The sequence below is a fragment of the Bison bison genome, unplaced genomic scaffold (assembly GCF_000754665.1).
Source record: "Bison bison bison isolate TAMUID 2011002044 unplaced genomic scaffold, Bison_UMD1.0 scf7180017864473, whole genome shotgun sequence".
NCBI classification, from domain to species: Eukaryota; Metazoa; Chordata; class Mammalia; order Artiodactyla; family Bovidae; genus Bison; species Bison bison.
This window is the reverse complement of record NW_011495034.1, coordinates 3,978,419-4,001,096: the sequence shown is the minus strand read 5'-3', so window position 1 is coordinate 4,001,096 and position 22,678 is coordinate 3,978,419. Positions and strand designations below refer to the sequence as shown.

Below are 22,678 nucleotides of genomic sequence, written 5' to 3'. Positions count from 1 at the left end.
TTCAGTCATCCTCAAAGTTCCTTTTTTTATTTAAAATGCCTTCAGTAATAAAAAAGACTGAATCTGGAAAATACAAGCTTTCATAATTTAATATCCTTAAGTCAATTATTTAAAAAGTAGAACGAAATAGCATGAACAGTATGGCTCATTAATATATTAGCAATGCAAAAAGTAGTTATAGTAGTTGCACAATGTTACAATTTTTTAAAACACCCTTGGTGTTATTCACTGCTTCTTAGTGAAACACATTTGTATTGTTTATTTTTTAATTTGCTTTTCATTCCCTGCTTTACAATTGAACATATGTTTGCAATTGTATTTAGCAAAATTCATGATCTTAACATTGTACACCAAAGTCAATGTGCCTTCCTGGCACAAAATACTCCGTATTCAAACACTTTTCTAATGTTTGGGGTTTCTGTCTCAATTGACAATACTGAAAAATATGTATTAGCCAAGCAAACCCACTATCTCAAAGCCATGCTGAAAATTACTCCAACCTGTCAAAGCCAATTGCAATTCCCTCCTAGCCCAATTCTTAGCTTCACTTTGTATGTGAAATAGGAAAAGTTGGATTTGATTATAACCACATGCAGAAGAAATCAAGGAATCATATATAACTTATATATTTAATATTATAGATAATTTTCCTTTTAAAGAATATGTCTTTCTTTTCCCATCATTTATCCCATCTCACCTCTTCCAAATAAGTCACTCATCAATACATGAGTAGTTTAGAGTTGTATAACACATTTTAAAATCCTTGCTGCACCACATCATTCTCACCTTGGAGATAGAATAACCCTAATGGAAGAAATCTAAATCTCTTGCAGATTCAGTAATTTGAGGTTTTGCTCAAATGTCAGCCTACTTTCTATGATTTATTATGTTTATATACCGACTACAGTGGTCTGCTAACTATGGTACCCAGTGGCTATTAATACAGTTCTAACAAAAGGGCATGATTCCATCCTTGAAGTTCACTTACATAAAAGTAAATTTCCTTCTTTAAGGAAAAAAATCAATTTTATTTCATACCAGAACTCAGAAGGGCTAAAACAAGGTTATACACTAGATGAGAAACATGACTAAAATATTACCCTGCCCCACTACTGATGGCGAGCACTACAAACTGCTTAAAAGTTAGAGCCCATAAAAATCCCTGGCAAAACTTAAGAGAACAACAAAAAAACAAAATAATGGCATTGGGGAAAATAAAGGCAGGTTGCTTGGAATAAACAACATGATTTCCATCTATAAAATCACCCGAGTCCATTGCATTTAACATTTATGAGCATTATCTAAAGCAGAAAGCAGACTGCGTTCAAAGAAGTCTAAGAGACAAATATAAGCTTTACATCTCGGTTCACTGTTATTTATTGATGAAATATTCTAGGATTTTCATCAAGGCTTTGATGTAACTATTTCTTCCTCATTTTAGCTAGTGTGATTGAGACTCTGGTAGAATAAATGATGCAGTCAGACAAGTCAGCACATTATTGTCATGGAAGGAAATGCATTGGGAACTAATTTTCAGGCACTAGAATGACTTGGAGAAGGCAATGGCACCCCACTCCAGTACTCTTGCCTGGAAAATCCCATGGACGGAGGAGCCTGGTGGGCTGCAATCCATGGGGTCGCTAAGAGTTGGGCACAACTGAGCGACTTCACTTTCACTTTTTACTTTCCTGCATTGGAGAAGGAAATGGCAACCCACTCCAGTGTTCTTGCCTGGAGAATCCCAGGGATGGGGGAGCCTGGTGGGCTGCCGTCTCTGGGGTCGCACAGAGTTGGACACGACTGAAGTGACTCAGCAGCAGCAGCAGCAGAATGACTTGAGATACTCAGCCATTCGGGGTAAGTAAAGTTTTGAATTCTAGTTTGAGGTACTTAGGCTTTTCATCATTTATACTTGCTTATGGGTGAAATATAAATTCAAGGGAGAAAAGTACCTGTAAGACTGAGCAGATGCCCTCTTCCACTACCACAACAATTGTGGAAAGAATTGTTAAGGAAGTGACACATGATCAAGTTAGTCTGTGCTCCCAACCGGGGCGGGGGGGGATGGTTCTATGCTCCCACATGGAAGACAGCTGCCCTGGAAAGCTGCCTGTACCCTCAGCAGACCTTAAGAGAGAGCAAATAAATAAACTGTTGTATATTAAACCACTGGGATTTCAGTTTTTCTTGTTTCCAAACTATAATGCAACCTATCTTCACTGATATTATCAACCACAGTTACAAAACTGTTAATACACTTCCATTAGCTTTCCAGTATTATTTTAGATTATATATATATATGTATGTGTGTGTATATATATATATCATGTTTTCCATGTTATTTTGTAAACTATTCTCTACATATATAATAAATTAACATCTATATAATATATAATGAATATTTTCCAGGTTATTAAATATATTTTCCAAAACACTATTTTCAAGTTACAGAGCACTGAACTAATACCATACCATATTTTATCTAACCTTTCACTAATATTGAACAGTTTTGCTAAATAGTGCTTTACTAGCTAACCTATCCTAGCTCTTTGTGTATATTTCTATCTTCCTGGGATAATGTTTCCAAAATGGTAACACTGAATCAAAGCTTATTCATTTTAAAGGCTTTTGATACACATTGCCAAATTACCCTTCAAAGTTTTTGTATGAATTTATAATTTTTATGAGTATGCAATATATCATTGTCACTCTGCCCTTGATGACTCTGAAAATTACAGTTTCAAAAACTGAAAACTTGGTATATAAAAACTATCTCATTTCTTATTTTAATTTGAAGGTAAAGTTATTTTGAGTAGCTGATGTCAAAGAGAAGACCAGGAATTCAGATCTTTTGAGAATGGAACCATTTAATGCTATATATTTGACTCTCTATATCTTTCATCTCATTCTGAAAATGCTACTATGTGACCTTTCATCATCATTATTTTATAAGGGTCCTATAGATTCAATTTCATACTTGATCCCCAAATTTCATAGGACAATTTCTAATTCCAATCTTTGAGGCTCTTTTTATTTGCTTTGTTGTTGTTCAGTCCCTAAGTCATGTTCAACTCTTTGCAATCCCATGAACAGCAGCATGCCAGGCTTTCCTGTCCTTCACTATCTCCCAGAATTTGCTCACATTCATATCCATGGAGTTAGTAATGCTATCTAACCATCTTATCCTCTGCTGCCCCCTTCTCCTCCTGCCTTCATTCTTTCTCAGCATCAGGGTCTTGTCCAATGAGCCCGCTTTTTGCATCAGGTGGCCAAAAGATTGGAGCTTCAGCTTCAACATCAGTCCTTCCAATGAACATTCAAGGTTGCTTTTCTTTAGAGTTGACTGGTTTGATCTCCTTGCAGTCCAAGGGACTCTCGAGAGTCTTCTCCAACACTACAATTTAAAGGCATCAATTCTTTGGCTTACATCCATTTTATAGATTACCATTTTTATTAATTCATGGTCTGAGACTGATTTGCATAATTCCATTTATTAGCATTAAAATAAATATATTTTGACTCAAATACACACTCATTATTTTTAAAGTTTTGTTTTAGTCTCACAGACATGGTAGACATGATCAATCTGGCACAAAGGAGCCATTCTCTCTGTTTTCTGAAGAGTTTTTTAGAACTACGAAGTCTGGAAAGCTAAAATCCATATTTCCAAGGTTAACTGGCAATTTCAAATGTAGATGTGAAATAGATCACACTGAAAATGTAAGATCCTTGATCCAAACCTCAAGATTGGGAAGGTGCAGGTGAAGCAGGGGACTTCTTATTTTGTCTCTTGCACTGGCAAGTAAGGACAAAGATGGTATTGCCTCAGTGCCAGGTCACTAAGCTTACAAGCACTTGCAATGGAGGCACGAGCAGCAGTCTCCTGATGCTGGATCACAGGTCCAGGGTTGTGCTCTTGAACTTGACAGTCCAGGTGGAGTTTGCGTAATTACCCACTTCTCTGATCACAGCAAAGGTAGCAGCAACCCTGCAGGCCCATTGAGCAGTGTGATTCTGGGAATCATAGCCCAGTTCCCTTCTCTTTCCAGCCATTTTGTGTGAACTAAATTATCTGAGTCAAATGTCTTTTGCTTTAAATAGCTAGACTTGGGAATTCCCTGGCTGTCCAGTGCTTAGGACACTGGGCTTCCATTGCAGGAGGCACGGGTTTGATCCATGGTCCAAGAACTAAGATCCTGCATGCTACACCATCAAAAAAAAATGAATAGATAAATAAAATTAAATAATAATTTTTAAAGTAAATAATTCTATATATGCTGCTGCTAAGTCGCTTCAGTCATGTTCGACTCTGTGTGACCCCAGAGATGGCAGCCCACCAGGCTCCCCCGTCCCTGGGATTCTCCAGGCAAGAACACTGGAGTGGGTTGCCATTTCCTTCTCCAATGCATGAAAGTGAAAAGTGAAAGTGAAGTCGCTCAGTCGTATCCAACTCTTAGCAACTCCATGGACTGCACCCTACCAGGCTCCTCTGTCCGTGGGATTTTCCAGGCAAGAGTAGTGGAGTGGGATGCCATTGCCTTCTCCGATATGCAGAGTACATCATATGAAATGCCCAGGGGGATGAAGCATAAGCTGGAATAAAGACGTAGTGTCGTTGCTGGTAACATAAACTAGGACATCAGAGGAGTTCCTGCCAGTGGTATATCGATAGCAGTTCCAAACACAGCTGATCAAGTAACCCTTAAAAGCCAAGATAATGCTGATAAATAGAAGAATAACGAGGACCAAACAGGTAGGATTCACTGACATGATATCATCTTTGTACGGAATATCAGGAGGCAGCTGTCGTGTGTATTCCTGGATGGAATTTGGATAAACAAGTATGGTGACCACAACCAAGGTGTTCAGGGCAAAATCAAAGATTCGGTAGCAGAAGAATGGGATGATCCAGGCTGCGTGTTGCTTGTATGCTCCATATGTAGCCATGGCACAGATAAGGATCATGAGAAAAGAAATCACGATGGCAATGCACATGTTGGCATCATCCATGAACTCAAAGTCACCCTTGAGTTCAGATCTTGAAAAGTGGTAATGATATGGATCAGCCAGGGTGTTCAATAGAATCAGCAGTACCACGGCATTGACGATCAGGTACCAGACACCGAGCAGGATGGTGCATAATAGTCTGTATATTTCAATCCCAGTGTCCCAATCTGCCCTTCCTCCTCTGTTTGTTTTCTACATCCATAATTGTATTTCTGTTTTGTAGATAAATTTATCTGTTCTCTTTTTTTAGTTTCACATGTAAGTGATATCATATGATATTTGTCTTCCTTTGTCTGACTAACTTAACCTATCTGTTTTTAAATAATTAGAGAGTATTGTATTGTATTGAATTGTATTGTACTGTATAGAAGTCTTCTTCAACAGTTGTGGGTTTTTTTTTTTTTTTCTCCTTGATTTATAATGTATTTTCTTTCATGGATTTTTATATTCTACTTGCTTTGTAAAGTTTCATTTTGTTAGAATTTCATTGTATTTTTGTATCTTTCACCTACTGAAAAATAACCACTTTGTTCACTTTAATGCTTTTCTTTTTCTTTAAACTCTTTCTCATCTGATACCTCTGGAGAAGGCAATGGCACCCCACTCCAGTACTCTTGCCTGGAAAATCCCATGGACAGAGGAGCCTGGTAGGCTGCAATCCATGGGGTTGCTAAGAGTCAGATTCGACTGAGCAACTTCACTTTCACTTTTCAATTTCATGCATTGGAGAAGGAAATGGCAACCCACTCCAGTGTTCTTGCCTGGAGAATCCCAGGAACGGGGAAGCCTGGTGGGCTGCCTTCTATGGGGTCTCACAGAGTTGGACACAACTGAAGCTACTTAGCAGCAGCAGCAGCAGCATCTGATACCAATATTTAGATTTGGAGCATCATTTTTATTGCATTTGTTTGATATAAATTTGTTCATTTTTAATTTTTAACCTCTATACATGACTTTGATTTTATACATATAGCAGTCTATTTACAATGAAGAATTAGTTGACTGAGGTGAGATGATAATGTGTGAATAAAGTAAAAAGCAGGAACTTCAAATGGGTCCAACTTACAACCAGTTCAACTATTATTCAACCTTGATAATATCAATCTAATCTAAGACAGCTTGGTTTAAGTAAATTGTCAAAGTAATAATATCAACATATAACTTCTGCCTTTTGCCATGACATAAAATCTAACTCTGCCTTAAGACACAAAGTGCTGGTCACATTTAGTAAGGAAAAATAATCATGGCCCACAACAGGTAAACTTCCACATAAACGACTTTTATATCAATGCAATTTCATAAAACTAACTTTATGAAAATATTTAAGCAACAATTAAAGACATATTGTGCTCATTTCACATGCTAGTAAGGTTATGCTCAAAATCGTTCAAGATAGGTTTCAGCAGTATGTGAACCAAGAACTTCCAGATGTAAATCTTGGATTTAGAAAAGGCAGAGGAATCAGAAATCAAATTGCCAACATTTGCTAGATCATAGAGAAAGCAAGGGAATTCCAGAAAAACATCTACTTCTGCTTCATTGACTAAGCCAAAGCCTTTGACTGTGTGGATCACAACAAACTGTGGAAAATTCTTAAAGAGATGGGAATACCAGACCACTTTATCTATCTCCTGAGAAACCTGTATGTGGGTCAAGAAGCAACAGTTAGAACTGGACATGGAACAACAGACCAGTTCCAAATTGGGAAAAGAGTACATCAAGGCTGTATATTGTCACTCTGCTTATCTAACTTGTATGCAGAGTTCATCATGAGAAATATGCCAAGTTGGATGAATCACAAGCTGAAACTAAGATTGCCAGGAGAAATATCAACAACCTCAAATATGCAGATGATACCACTCTCAATAGCATAAAGTGAAGAGGAACTAAAGAGCCTCTTGATGTGGGCGAAAGAGGAGAGTGAAAAAGCTGGCTTGAAATTCAACATTCAGAAAACTAAGATGATGGCATCTGGTTCCATCACTTTATGGCAAATAGAAGGGGTAAAAGTGAGAGCGGTGACAGATTTTATTTTCTTGGGCTCCAAAATCACTGCAGATGGTGACTGCAGCCATGAAATTAAAAGACGCTTGCTTCTTGGAAAGAAAGCTATTACAAACCTAGATAGAGTATTAAAAACTAGAGACATCACTTTGCTAACAAGGGTTCATACAGTCAAAGCTATGGTTTTTCAGTAGCCACGTATGGATGTGAGAGTTGCACCATAAAGAAGGCTGAGAGCTGAAGAACTAATGCTTTTGAATTGTGATGCTGGAGAAGATTCTTGAGAGTCCCTCAGACTGCAAGAAGACCAAATCAGTCAATCCTAGAGGAAATCAACCCTGAATATTTATTGGAAAGGCTGATGCTGAAGCTCCAATCCTTTAGCCATTTGATGCGGAGAACTGACTCATTGGACAAGACCTTGATGCTGGGAAAGGTTGAAGGCAAAAGCAGAAGGGGTTGGCAGAGGATTAAATGGTTAGATAGCATCACCAACTCAACAGATATGAGTTTTCACAAACTCCGGGAGTGACAAGGAAGCCTGGCATGCTGCAGTCCATGGGGTAGCACAGTTGGACACAACTTAGCAACAGAACAACAAGGAATTTTAAAAACATTATATCTGAATTTAGAAAACACATACATATAAATGTAGAAGTGGCTCTGATAAGCAGCACTTGATTAGTCAAGTTTCCATTACAATTATTGTCTTAATTGCCCATTTTGAGATTAATCATGTAGGGCACTCTTGCTACTAGTTAATCTATGGCTGAAAAGGAATGAAAAGAATACAGGAAAGGAACTCAGATTGTGTTAGTTTTCTATTGCTGCAAACAAATTACCACAATCTTAGAGACTTAAGACAACATCTACTTACTGTCTCACAGTATCTGTAGGTCAGAAGTCCAGGCACAATGCAGCTGGGGTCTCTGCTGGGGTCTAACACGGATGTAACCAAGATTTTGGCCTAGGCTGTGTTCCCATCTGGGGCTCAGAGTCTTCATCCAAGCTCATTCAGGTTGTTGGCAGAACTATGTCTCTTGCAGCTGTAGGACCAGGGTCCCCAGGGACTGATCTCAGATTTTAGAGACAAACCTCAGATCCTAGCCACGTGGCCCTGTCACAATACTGCAACTTCTTTAAAGCCAGCAGGAAAATGTCCCTCCACACAGCACAACCTAATCAAGGGAATAATAACCCATCATATTCATAGGTCTTCTCCATTCTCCAGGTCATGCAGCTTGTGTGCACCAACAGGAGGAAATTAGGGGGCCGCCTTAGATTCTGCCTACCCCAAGATGGTTACAGGGAGATTTTTAATACAGTGTCAAAAGCATGGCCTCTTGTGTATCAAATGAATGTGTAGAAGACAAGTCTCTGACCTGAAGAACAGGAATTGAGTCCTTAACAAAAATAGATATGAAACAACTCAGGAAAAATAAACAAAGGAACCAAGCATTTAAAAATAGAATTTAGCTACAATATAATAGATTTTTTTTTAATTTGGAGTTAGCATTTAAACAATTGTTTTATTATTTTTGAAGTGAAATTGTAATGTTATTGATTATAAATACACTGCTCAGTGATACAATTAACGGTCAATGTGGAATGCTCTGTGACACACCAGATGGGTAATACAATTCAGACCATCTCCCCATCTTCAGGTTCCAGTCCTCCACAAAGACTTAAAACTGGTTGAAATGACCTGAAAGACCATAGTTTTAAACTATGCTGCTAAGTGCAGTATTAACAGTAATCCACTAACAACTCAACTCAACTCTTGAGAGAAACAACTCACTATAATCAGTTAAATAATTTTAAATGATTGTTTTGTAAGTCTAATTTGTTTCCTTTGTTCCACTTGCTTTTTTTATTTTAAAGTGAATGGAGAGACTGGGATTGACATATATTAATATATACTACTGTATATAAAATGAACTTTCCTAGTGGCTCAGTGGTAGAGAATCCACTTGCCAAAGCAAGACACATGGGTCTGATCCCTGGGGTCGAGAAGATACCCTGGAGAAGGAAATGGCACCCCACTTCAGTATTCTTGCCTAGGAAATCCTATGGACAGAGGAGCTTGGCAGGCTACAGTCCATGGGGTTGCAATAGAGTCAGACATGACTTAGAGACTAAAAACCAATAATAATATAGAAAATAAGTAACTAATAAGAACTTACTGTATAGCACTGGGAACTGTATTCAATATTCTGTGGTGACATAAATGGGAAGGAAATCTAAAAAGACTGGACATATATATAGTTATAACTGATTCACTTTGCTATTTAGTGGAAACTAACACAACATATTAAAACACCTATACTCCAATAAAATTTAATTTGCAAAAGTGAAATATCATAGGTTGTTACCCTGATTCCTATATTACCATAAAGTATTTTCAATAAAACCCTGAAGGTTAAAGATCATTTTATCTCTTAAACAACATCACAATCTCTTTTTGGATGACATAATCTTTTTAATAATTCAAATATTTTCTAAGTAATTATTAGTTTCCAATATTTAGACTTTGCTTTCTAATTTCTAGATATGGGAAAGTGTGTTCTAAAGCATAATTTGCTTTAATTGCCTTTTCCCATATACTCTATTTGATAAAACCATAAAGTCAAAATAGTTTTAAGGGTTGAAAGAAATTCCCTACATTTGACAGTGTATTAGCATATCAAATGACTTCTGCTTTTATTAAAAGAAAATTAAGACATTGAATACAGAGTAATATAAAACTGAACATATGCACAAAATTTCCACCAGAAAGGATATAAAACAAAATGTTAAATCTCTATGTATAATATGGTATGTTATGCTTCAGTTTCCATAGCAACTTTGACAGATGTTAACAGGGATATTGCCGTGAAATATAAAATAGCATAAAACAAAGTTATGCACATTTTCAATCAGTGATTAGCTTACTACACACAAGAGCAGAAGCTAAACCACATGATATTACTGTTCTAAACAAAGATGGTGACAGGTCTGAGAGGTTTACACTGCAGCATTAACAAGCTCTATATTGGAGATAAATCATTCAAACATCCAACTGCATAGCTCTTATAATGGCATTAATAATCAGGACAAGGAATTTTGATGAAAAAGCAATTGTTTCTGTGAGCAGAGTATTGTCTACACTGTAGTCCTGTAAGGATATTTTTTCTATGAGCACAGCCTCACTGTCACTGTTAAATGGGTAATTAGCTTACTATCTTGCTTTGTTTGGTACAGATGAGCCTATTTCCAGGGCAGGAATAGAGACCCAGAAGTAGAAAACAGACATACGGACATGCGTGTGGGGGAAGGGAGGGGGGATGAATTAGGAGATTAGGATTGAATATATACACTACCATGTGTAAAATAGACAGCTAGTGGGAACATGCTCTAAAGCACAGGAAGCTCAACTCGGTGCTCTGTGATGACCTAGATGAGTGGGATGAGGGGGAAGTGGGAGGGAGGCCCAAGAAGAAGGGGATATTTGCATATGTACAGCTGATTCACTTTGCTGTACAGTAGAAACTAACACAACAGAGTAAAGCGATTATACTCCAATAAAAAATTGATTGAGCCCCTTTTGCTATAACAAGATAGAAACCCAATTCAAAATGGCTTCAATACAAAGGAATATTTTCTTAACTAGAAAATTTTAAAAATAGGACTAAGTTTCTCTTTTATTTTCTCTTGGACGTTCATTGCTCAACATATCTCAGACGATCTTCACATTGCAAGCCAATAACAAATTTTTGGCTTTATATTATGTCACATATCAGCACCATTTGTCCTAATCATTCATTACAGCTTGAATCCCTTTCTTTGCTTATCTGCCTAGATACTGGTACAGCAAATTAGTTTTTTTTGTTTTGTTTTCCAAAACACTCAGATTATTTAACACATTGGACCAAATCTTCTAAACAATTTCCATGTCACTCAGAACAAAAGAATGAGCCTGACCCTCTGTATGCATGCGGGTCATTATGACAGAAACAATTTCAGTGTGGATGAAGGCAAAGCAAAGTTCATCGAAGACTTACTGGGATGAAAGGGGAGTAAACTAGATAATGCTTTCAAATAGTTATCATAAAGAAAGAAATAGTTTAGGATTTTAAAAATATTTTATATAATGTTTTTATATACATATAAGATGATGTATAAACATAGCCTGAATAAGTACCCTAGATTAAATTTAGCTTTTTCCTTAAATACATAATATTTTGTACAATACAAAACCATAAACCTTTTTAAAAAGCATTCAGTTATACAGAATTTTATTATGCATAATACTTGGTTTATGACACATTCTTGCTACTGATCTATTTAATAAACTAGTCTTTTTCCCCTAAATTCTTGAATTTATGAGTGTATTCCCTCATTATGATTTTAATGGCTTCAGGATCTATAGTAAATAATACCCATGTCATTCTTGATATTATTTTCATTTTCTCTCTTTCAATCCTTGTTAGTCTCTCTAGAGGTTTATCAATTATGCTGCTTTTCTTCAGAGTCAGCTTTCTGTTTTATTGACTTTTCTCTGTCATTTTCCTATTTTCAATAGATTTCTACTCTTTTCTTTATTATTCAGTAATAAAGAATCAGTATTTCACCATTAAGCATAACATTAGCTGTAAGTTTTTCATAGATAATCTTTATCAAACTGAAACTGTTCAATTCCAAATTTTCAAGTGTATTATCAGGAATGGATGTTGAACTTTTCAAATACTTTTTATGTCTCTCCTGACATGATCATATTTCTTTTCCTCTTTTGTTTGTTAATGTTGTGCCTTACATTAGCACAAATAAATCAAAACCTCAGGCCTGTCTTCAAACTAGTGTATTCTTTTTAGAGTCTTCAAAATTCAGTGGTATAAATTTAGATTAGGATCTCCTTTCTCTGTATCATTTCCTCAGAGCATTTAGAGACATTCTCATAACTTTTTAAAAAAATTCCATTAAGTATTTCCATGTATTTGACACTTGGCAAGGTCACACTGGAAGGTAGGAAGGCTATGAAAGGGACCAGTGAAGATAAAGGATGGTTCTATTTTAAGTGTCATTTTTCTTAAGCTTTAAAGCACTGTTATTTAATTAGAGCAAAAGCAGTACTGATGAAATTCAAATTAAGTTTGTGAAATAGGCAAAATAACTAAAGCAGTATCAAATATGATATGTAAAATACCATCAACATGGTATAGATTCATGTGTATTGAACTTTGGTTTCTCTGAAATGGGTAAATGTTTTTGATGCTGAATATAAGAGTTTTTCAAAAGGAATGATCAGAGGACATAAGCTGCTTCAGGAGTAATTTAGTTGTTCTGATGTGGTCTTAATAGTCAAATAATTATATGTTGAAAATGTTAAACAAATTGTCTTTTAGAATGAAAAATCCCACACAGCAGTTATCTTTGATAGACAAATAAGTAAAAGATAAAATTAATTCAACAATATACTTAAATTCCACATATACACACCCACTCAATATAGCAAATATGATAAACAACTGAAGTGTATATTGTGTGATTTAGGTAGTTTTAAATCTATAACTAGTAGCCAAATAATGTAAATGTTTTCATTAATCTATATTTCTAAGTTTACTTTGGAATTTGTTTGCCTTTGTTGTTATGTATTTGGGGAACCAATGAAGTCTTAGTAGAATGTTGATACCTTATCTGTTCTCTTCAGTAGCAACAGACAATTTTTTTTTTCATGAACAGATGACAGACTGGAATTGCTTCTCTTTAGGTTATTATTGTTCTACTCAGATTTTCGTTTTCAACAAGTCCATATTACCTGCAGAAGAAAGACCAAAATGATGAATTCTACATCTAAGGCCCCTCAGAATCTGCTACTAAACAAAATTTCCTGTCCCAATTTCCAAGTTTTTTCAGTTAGTAACTCAACATTCTAGCCAAATTGGAAGACACTGCATCTTTTGAGAACTTTAAGTTTTCACAGTTTGGCGACTTTGATTCTGTATTCTCTCTTCCTGGAAATCATTTACACTCATCATTTTATGCCAAAACTCTTTTCTATCTAGATTGCAGATAATAGTTCAAACAACACATCTTCCCAAAACCTTCAAATTGTAGAACCAAGTAAAGTCTAATATTTAAAGAAATTCTGAATAACTCTCTGAATGATAGGTTAATTTTCATATTTAAGTAGGCACTTGAGAAATCTGTATGCAGGTAAGGAAGCAACAGTTAGAAGTGGATATGGTCCACCAGCTTGTTCCAAATAGGAAAAGTAGTACACCAAGGCTGTATATTGTTACCCTGTTTATTGAACTTATATGCAGAGTACATCATGAGAAACACTGGGCTGGATGAAGCACAAACTGGAATCAAGATTGCTGGGAGAAATATCAATAACTTCAGATATGCAGATGACACTACCCTTTTGGCAGAAAGTGAAGAAGAACTAAAGAGCCTCTTGATAAAGGTGAAAGAGGAGAGTGAAAAAGTTGGCTTAAAGCTCAACATTCAGAAAACTAAGAGCATGGCATCTGGTCCCATCACTTCATGGCAAATACATGGGGAAACAAGGGAAACAGTGGCAGACTTTATTTTGGGGGGCTCCAAAATCAGTGCAGATGGTGACTGTAGCCATGAAATTAAAAGACACTTGCTCCTTGGAAAGAAAGTTATAACCAACCTAGACAGCATATTAAAAAGCAGAAGCATTACTTTGCCAACACAGGTCCATCTAGTCAAAACTATGGTTTTTCCAGTAGTCATGTATGGACATAGTCATGTTGGACTATAAAGAAAGCTGGGTGCTGAAGAATTGATGCTTTTGAACTGGGTGTTGGAGAATACTCTTGAGAGTCCCTTGGATAGCAAGGAGATCCAACCAGTCCATCCTAAAGGAAATCAGTCCTGAATATTCATTGGAAGGACTGATGCTGAAGCTGAAATGCCAATACTTTGGCCACCTGATGCGAAGAACTGATTCATTTGAAAAGACCCTGATGCTGGGAAAAATTGAAGGCAGGAGGAGAAGAGGATGACAGGATGAGATGCTTGGAGGGCATCACCGACTCAGTGGACATGAGTTTGAGTAAACTCCAGGAGTTGGTGATGGACAGGGAGGCCTGGTGTGCTGCAGTCCGTGGGGTCTCAAAGAGTCGGACACGATTGAGTGACTGGACTGAACTGAACTGACTGATGATTCTGTGTGGTCATGATTATAGTATTAATTGATGAGGCCCTGATTTTGCTATAGTGTGCTTTCTAGTAAAAGATACACACTCAAGCTTTGTCAGGAAGTTTGCAGACACACACATTGATACAGGTAGAGTGAGAATTTAAATTTCCTCATTTTCAGTATAGATAGTTTAAATGAATAATTAAGAATATTTATATTTTCCTTGCTCTAAATGATTTTATGTGATATTAGATGATCTACTTTAGAAAATAGGTTTTAGTGTCATTCTTTTGGAGGGTCTAGCAAGAAAGCCTATGTCTACATCTGCAGTATAAATACCTTACTGCCATTTTCGCAGCTGATTTTTCCAGATACCATGGACATCATAATTTAGGCAACCAAGCTTTAGAAAAGGCTAAGTTCAGAAAAGGCTAATTACTCCTGTGGGCCTGTGACAGGCATGGGTTCGTTCTGGTGATACTGTACCTTGAAACACAGAGGCTTTGACTTTGGCCAACATGGGTGTTAATATCAACCTTGGTGTTTTCTTGAGACACAAATGTTACAACAATCTTAACACTAACTGGTATTCTAATAGTAAAAATTATATCTGATCTCAGCTTCCCAAATGTAGATTATCTAAAGCACAAAAGTGATAAGCACAAAAAAATCAAGCTTATTCAAACTTGAAATTCTAAATTTTTTCCATATTAATATATGTCTTTGATATATATCACAAAAAAAGATGAATTCATTTCATATTCATACAATTTTCTGCATTCTGTTTATTATTAAGGGCTTTCCAAATGGCTCAGTGGTAAAAGAATCCATCTGCCAAGGCAGGACATGCAGGAGGCTCAGGTTTGATTCCTGGTTGGGAAGAACCTCTGGAGAAGAAAATGGCAACCCTCCCCAGTATTCTTGCCTGGAAAATCCCACAGACAGAGGAGCCTAGCAATCTATAGTCCATAGGATCTCCAATGGTCGGAAACAACTGAGCACATCACACACACATTTATTATTAAATGGGTCTAGTAATGCTAGTAAGGCCTTCCAGGTGGCACCAGTGATAAAGATCCCCCCTGCCAATGCAGGAGATGCAAGAGACGCATCTTCGATCCCTGGGTCAGGAAGATCCACTGGAGGAGGGAGTGGCAACCCACTCCAGCATTCTTGGGAAGATCCTCTGGCGGAGGGCATGACAACCCACTCTAGTATTCTTGTCTGGAGAGTCCCATGAAAAGAGGAACCTGGGGGACATGGCCCACGGGGTAGCAAAGACTCAGACACAACTGAAGTTACTTAGCATGCATGCTAGCTATGTTATCTGACCAGAATTTCTAAAAGTTTGATTTATATACAGTGAGGAACTATTTAAGTAAAGTTTGGTAGACAAGATCTTCAGACACATATAGTTCAATAGTCAGGGAGTAGTCAGACACAACTGATTAAAATTTAAGTCACTGTCATCCAAAATAAAAAAACCATAATTATTACTTTGATAATACAAGTATCTTTGACATAGCACTAATTTGTTCTGTACATGATACTGCATCCTATAGCCTACTTGGCGAAGTCTTTGCATCTTGGTATTTTCATACCTAAACTTTTTGTAAGCTTTCCTTGAGTGTGCACATATGCACACAGACACACACAAATGCACATACTTCATTTGGGGGTATGTCTCTTCAATTTCATATCTGGTATATAACTCTATCCATCCAATTACTCCTTTGATAGATAACCCTAATTAGATATTTACATCACACATGCTCCTTTATGCTGCTTATCATTGTGTTCCCAGTATCTTCTACCTCAGTGTCTGATATACAATAAGTTAAACTCTTAGCAAATGAGAGAATCTGTCCCTTTCACATCATTTTTTTCTTTTTTTAAAATAATTCACCATCTCACCACTAGTAACTTACCACCTCAGTGCAACTCTAACCACTGAAACCTCAAGTCTTTTGTCCTTTTTCACCTTATTCATATTAGCAAATACTCATTTTAAGTTGACAGTACTAACCACCACCTAGTGGCTAGGATGGGGAACTATATGGTTTGATATAAGCTACCTGGCACCTTTTAAGAGATTTCGGAGGTCCACAGACTTGGAAACAGAGGTTATCAATGACAGCAGAAACAGCAAGTAAACCCCAGCAGAATCCAGCCTAGGCTCTGGATAGCCTTGCTCTTTGACCCTCTTGTCCTGGATTTAGATCATTTAATCCTCCTTTAAGATGTCTGCATACAACAGTGAGGGACCCAATACCAGACTTCCCAGGTTCAAGTCTTATATCTCCCATTTACCCTCTGAATGATCTTAGACAAGCTATTTAATCTCCCTATGTAATAGTTGTCTTATCTATAAAATCGGGATACTAATATTACTATATGGGTCTTCATGATGGTTCTATCCACACTGAGGTTCTTTGACAAATAACTACAATAACTCATTTGAAGAAATGAACACAGTGCCTGGCACTTAATTACAGCTCAATATTGAGTATGGCTTTTTTATTGAGCTAGTTCATCTTCCTGGCTGGAATTGAAACCACCCTTGATTATACTCATTATACTCAGTGCAGTTTTTCTCCAGTTCAGGTCCTGGTTTCCATTTTCTTCTTTGTCTGCACAAAGAAGACAGAAGGTATCTGCTTCTGTCTTGCCCTGGCCCCATCCCTTTGTAAGTCCAACGCTTGACTCTTCATGGGGATGGTGAAAAACAGGCCCATGCTCAGTCATGTCTGACTCTTTGAGACCCCATGGACTATAGCCTGCTAGGTTCCTCTGTCCATGGAATTTTCCAGGCAGGAATACTAGAGTGGGTTGCCATTTCCTTCTCTAGGGAATCTTCCTGACCCAGGAATAGAAACTGTGTCTCCTGCACTGCAGGCAGATTCTTCTCCACTGAGCCAAAGACAAACATCTCCTTCCCAAAATCCACTTCTTTGCTGAAAAGATGTGTGTCTGAAGTGAAGTTCCTGTATTTTCATTTCTATGACAATAGAGATAATTGCATCTTGGATAACTTTCCTTGTTTGTTAATTTCATTTTGATCACTTTTCCATTTTTATGTATCTCTCATTGCACACTCTGTTTCTTCAGAGGAAAAAAAAAATCATCATCTCTTTCTCCTACTCTTTTCTTCTGTGGTATTGTCATGAGGAATAACACAGATGTGGGTCTGTGGAACATTATGGGAACCAAAGAAAGAGAAAAGTTAAAAATTTTAAAGCAGACTTCCCTAATGGTCCAGTAATTAAGACTCTGTTCTTCTACTGCAAGGGGTACAGGTTTGATCCCTGGTTGGGGAACTAAGATCCCACATACCATGAGGTATAGCCAAAAAATAACAAAACAAACTTCCTTAGAAAAAAAAGTTTTAACATAAAATTAGGCTTAAATCATATGAATGCTGTTAATCTCTAAAGACCTTGAAAATGTCCATAAATCCACCTAAAAACCTGCACAAACTTGCCATTTTCTAGCTTCTCATCTGACTGAAATACACTTTTCTTCAAGCTTCAATCTATGAAGAAATATTTTTAAACATTTCCTAAATAATTTTGTTGTGACAAACTGAAAACATTTTCTGTAAATGTTTATACTTCAAGCATATGTTTTATTTTATAAAGTGGGCATTTGTACCAATCCTGGAAACCTAACCACTACCATGAATATTGGTATCATAGGATAATGTAGGCCAAATGAATTTATGGTACTCGATTCATTTCTAAGTTAGGAACTGGATATAAGAAGAAAGAATATGATACCCAAGTTGAATTATTCTGCTTGGCATGTCCTCCTGTTATCTAAGTTATTGAGTAATTTGATCTTAGTTGTTTTTTTCTTTTCCTCGGTGAAACAACTATGCTTTGAAATTTAAAATAATCAGAACAGCATAATCAGATACATTTTACTCAGATTCCATTGAATATATCCTAAATATATTACCTGGTGATGACAGTCTTTTGTTCAGTGGGCTGTTCACAGTATGTTGAACAGTGGAAACATCACTCGTGGTGATATTATATTTCTCAGTAACAGGTCAGATGGTGGGAATTTCCTGGTTTGTTACCCTCACTCAGGTAAGATAACTTGTTCCCAAATATTTGGATGAAGGTGCAATCTCTTTTGATAACAGCAGCTGTACAGATATAAGGTCTCATTCAGTTGGTTCCATTCTCAAACTGGACATTCTTCTACAAATCAGGTTAAAAGATGAAAGGATAGAAGCCAGTCCCATTTCCTTCTGATTTTGGTCTGTCATGGTTCCCACATTTTCCTCTGGTTTACTCAGAATGCACTGGCAAGTGACCCCAGAGTAGACACAGAGAAATCAGTCAGAGGTCTGCTCAGATCGCAGTAGATAAGACTTGCCTGCTTACAGTGCAGTCTTCTTGGCTTATGACTCTTACTTTTTAATATAATATAGAGTCTGAAATTTTTTGTTTTGTGATTTATATTTATTTATTATTTGATCCTAGATGAATCGCTGAAATTATGAAAGGAAAGAAATCCTCAATGCTAGAACTAACAGAATCCTTGTGTTATACATGATGGCTATCAGAAATAGGTTTTAGTCATAAGATTTCTGTGATGTTAGATATTTTTAAGTGTCAGAATTTTGCATCCAAGATCCATACTGTAGAAATGTAAGAAGGAAACTGACACTTAAATGACTGTTCTGTTAATATCTAGTGTGTGTGTGTGTGTGTGTGTGTGTGTGTGTGTGTTGGGGGCAGGTGTTTCTGAGGTGCTGGTTCTGGGTTCTCCAGATTCTATCAGGTCTTATTAATTCACTGCCTAAAATTTGAAGATTTATTAAAAATGTTTTTCTTTCCTAAAATTACAAAAGGAAATGAGTTGATTACCTGGAGATCTCTCATTACTCTTGGGAAAAATTTTTCCATTAAATTTATACCTGCTTTATAAATATTCAAGTTCATACACTCATGACACATGTGTTCATTCAAAGCAATTTTTTTCTAATGGTCAAACTGTGCAAGTGTTAAAAGTAGGCTGAGTCTCACTCACAAGGAGGGAAATAACACAAAAACATGTAATGGAACCAGACAATTATAAATCAACACAGATGTAAGAATAGGATAATATAAAGCAGTAATCTCAACACAGTATTCATTTTTAGAAAACAAACTATAGAAGGAAAGTTAAGCTGTATCCAGGTCAACATTGGACCATGTGAGAATTTAAGGAAGCTGGAAAAGGGAATATAAGAAAAGAAGTCACGAATTGTATGACAGTGAAACTAAGGAGTGAAATACAAAACCAACATGCTATATGCAAGACAAAAATTAAAGAGCAGTTAGAGATTCCATTAATTAATACAGAGTCCCTCAAAATGAAGTTCCATTTGTCTCAGAACAACTAGAGATGTTTTCATTATAATCAAGAGAGAAAATATTTCATTACCTCGAATGTTGTAGATTACTTCTTACAATATAATATAAAGAAATTTTAATCTGCTGAATGTTCTGAAAAATTTAGGTAGGTGAGTGTTCTTTACTATGCTATATAAAAGTTAATACTTAAAAAAAAAACAGACACAAATAGTTAATCCTGGAGATTAAATTTTAAGACATAAAACTAAATGCAAGAGAAATATTTTAGAACATTTTGAAAGTTAAGGGAGCAATAAAGAGCAAAAATCAAACAAATAGAACTACCAAGACGAAGCACACTGCCATTACTTTTGTGAGTGTGATAGTATTAACTGACTAACTTAAAATATTTCTTCTAAACAGCTGATTAAAAAGTTACTTGGGATTCAGACAGTGTTCCAGAACAGAAGCTAGTAAAAACTCTGTTTCAATAGGAAGGGATATAAACATCCAGCGGAGCCATTCTCATTAGAGCCCAGAGAAATGCAACATGTCATAGGAAAGTTCCCTAAGTCTTCACTTGATTTAAAGTGCTACTATTTAAAATATTGATTTCTCAACAAAAGTAGTTATTTCCATGTTTCTTTTTGTAGAAGGCTTCCTTGAGGACATTTAATCCCCATCCCCCTCACCATCCAACACCTAAAAGAGTAATTACTTCATCTTTGCTCCACCTTGAATCTATTTCTGTCATAAAAATATTACCCATTATTACATAGGAACAACCAACAAATAACACTTGTAACGAATGGGGAGCTCCTTAGGACCAATGTTCATTTTATCCCTATAGCCTCAAACACTGCCAGGCATCTATGAGGGATGTAAAAAACTATTACTAAATAAAAGTAGAAGTTTAAAGTTTTCTTAGAATTAACATTAGCTGTTTGGAAAAAGTATATTATATTCCTTTGTAGCATTTTGAATTTTTTCTTCTTATCCATTACTATATTTGTCATGAAATAATTACCAATGCAAATAATTTTTAATGATCGCCTTCTCATCATATTAAGATGCACAAGAGCAGTGATGTAATCTGTCACGTCCATAGGTGTGAATCTCCAGTTTCTAGGACAGCTTAACAGGAGCACAATAAATGAGTGAAGGTTTGAACAGAGGAACAAACGAAGACATGAATGCACATAATTGTTTAAACTACCTGCTGGCTTCCTTAATCGACTCTGATATGTATACATGTATATATATAAATACATTATGTTGCCTGGGCCAAAGACATAACTAGAGGGCTCAGCACAAAATGTAAATGTGAAGTCTTTTCTTCATAAAGTGGGGGGAAAATTCCATAAAATCACTAAAATGGAAAGCTTTTTCCTTTCTTCTGAAGTCTCTTAAATTGTCATGGTGTTTTTATTTCCTATTTAATGTCATTCTAAGTAAATAAACAATTTAAATTAAATTGTTGTCCTAAATATTACCACAATTTTATACTGTGCAGTGTCAGTTTTAAAGGCAAATCTAAAAAAAACTAACTCACAGAATCACTGAAATTACACAATTTCAGTTTTGTAACTTGTACATGCATATGTATTTTGATGTTGTCAGCACAAAGGATATTCTGCATAAAACTGACTCATCTATTTTATTTCAGTTTTTGATATGCATACTCTTCCATGCTCTCTATTTGTGGCTTACCCATGAGCAAGGAAGGACAGAGAAGAAAAGGAAATATGGGTTACCCTACCTTTCCTTTCCCTTCTGTAACAACAACTTTCATTGCATGCTTGTCTTGTATCTGCTCTAAGTCTTTCTGAATGAACTCCAACACACTGAATCCAATGGAATGCATGGATGGGACATCAGGTAGGCTTTAAGCAAATGGGATGGTGAGGAACAGTGCCCACACTTACTGCTCACAGCTTCTCTGCTCATGTGAACGCTCTACTGTCCCATCAAACTCCACTTACAAACGCAAGTTCTCCGATAAAAAGAGTAAGAACTGAAGGTGCACACGAGGACATTAATCCAAACAAAGGGTATTTCTGAGGGCAGAGGCTCGTGTGACCTGCACAGGTCATATGCACATGAAGCCAGCCCTGTCTGGTGCCCTTGTTCACCTTTAGACAACAACTCAACCATCAATATTTGCCTGGAATTAGCACTAGCATCAGAAGGCAGGTGACTTAAGTTTTGCTGTATCTGGATAGTTGATTCAGTTCAGTCGCTCAGTCGTGTCAGACTCTTTGCGACCCCATGAATCACAGCACACCAGGCTTCCCTGTCCATCACCAACTCCCGGAGTTCACTCAAACTCATGTCCATCGAGTCAGTGATGCCATCCAGCCATCTCATCCTCTGTTGTCCCCTTCTCCTGCTGCCCCCAATCCCTCCCAGCATCAGAGTCTTTTCCAGTGAGCCAGCTCTTTGCATAAGGTGGCCAAAGTACTGGAGTTTCGGCTTCAGCATCAGTCCTTCCAATGAACACCCAGGACTGATCTCCTTTAGGATGGACTGATCGGATCTCCTTGCAGTCCAAGGGATTCTCAAGAGTCTTCTCCAACACCACAGTTCAAAAGCATCAATTCTTTGGCGCTCAGCTTTCTTCACAGTCCAACTCTCACATCCACACAGGACCACTGGAAAAATCATAGCCTTGAGTAGACGGACCTTTGTTGGCAAAGTAATGTCTCTGCTTTTCAATATGCTATCTAGGTTGGCCATAACTTTTCTTCCAAGGAGTAAGCGTCTTTTAATTTTGCGGCTGCAATCACCATCTGCAGTGATTTTGGAGCCCAAAAAAATAAAGTCTGATACTGTTTCCACTGTTTCTCCATCTATTTCCCACGAAGTGATGGGACCAGATGCCATGATCTTTGTTTTCTGAATGTTGAGCTTTAAGCCAACTTTTTCCCTCTCCATTTTCACTTTCATCAAGAGGCTTCTTAGTTCCTCTTCACTTTCTGCCATAGGGGTGGTGTCATCTGCATATCTGAGGATATTGGTATTTCTCCCAGCAATCTTGATTCCAGCTTGTGTTTCTTCCAGCCCAGCGTTTCTCATGATGTACTCTGCATATAAGTTAAATAAACAGGGTGACAATATACAGCCTTGACGTACTCCTTTTCCTGTTTGGAATCAGTCTGTTGTTCCATGTCCA

General features: G+C 36.8%; 1 protein-coding gene across 1 annotated transcript in view; it reads right to left on the bottom strand.

The window, feature by feature from the left end:
* Window positions 1–2,027: 2,027 nt before the first annotated feature.
* The window catches only part of LOC105004355, a 69,172-nt gene continuing 48,521 nt past the window's right edge, over window positions 2,028–22,678 (bottom strand). The window contains exons 6-7 of the mRNA XM_010861951.1: window positions 4,607–5,199; window positions 2,028–2,127 (exon numbers count right to left, since the gene is read on the bottom strand). Coding sequence (XP_010860253.1) covers window positions 2,028–2,127; window positions 4,607–5,199 — 693 coding nt within the window. The remainder of the gene's footprint in view (window positions 2,128–4,606; window positions 5,200–22,678) is intronic.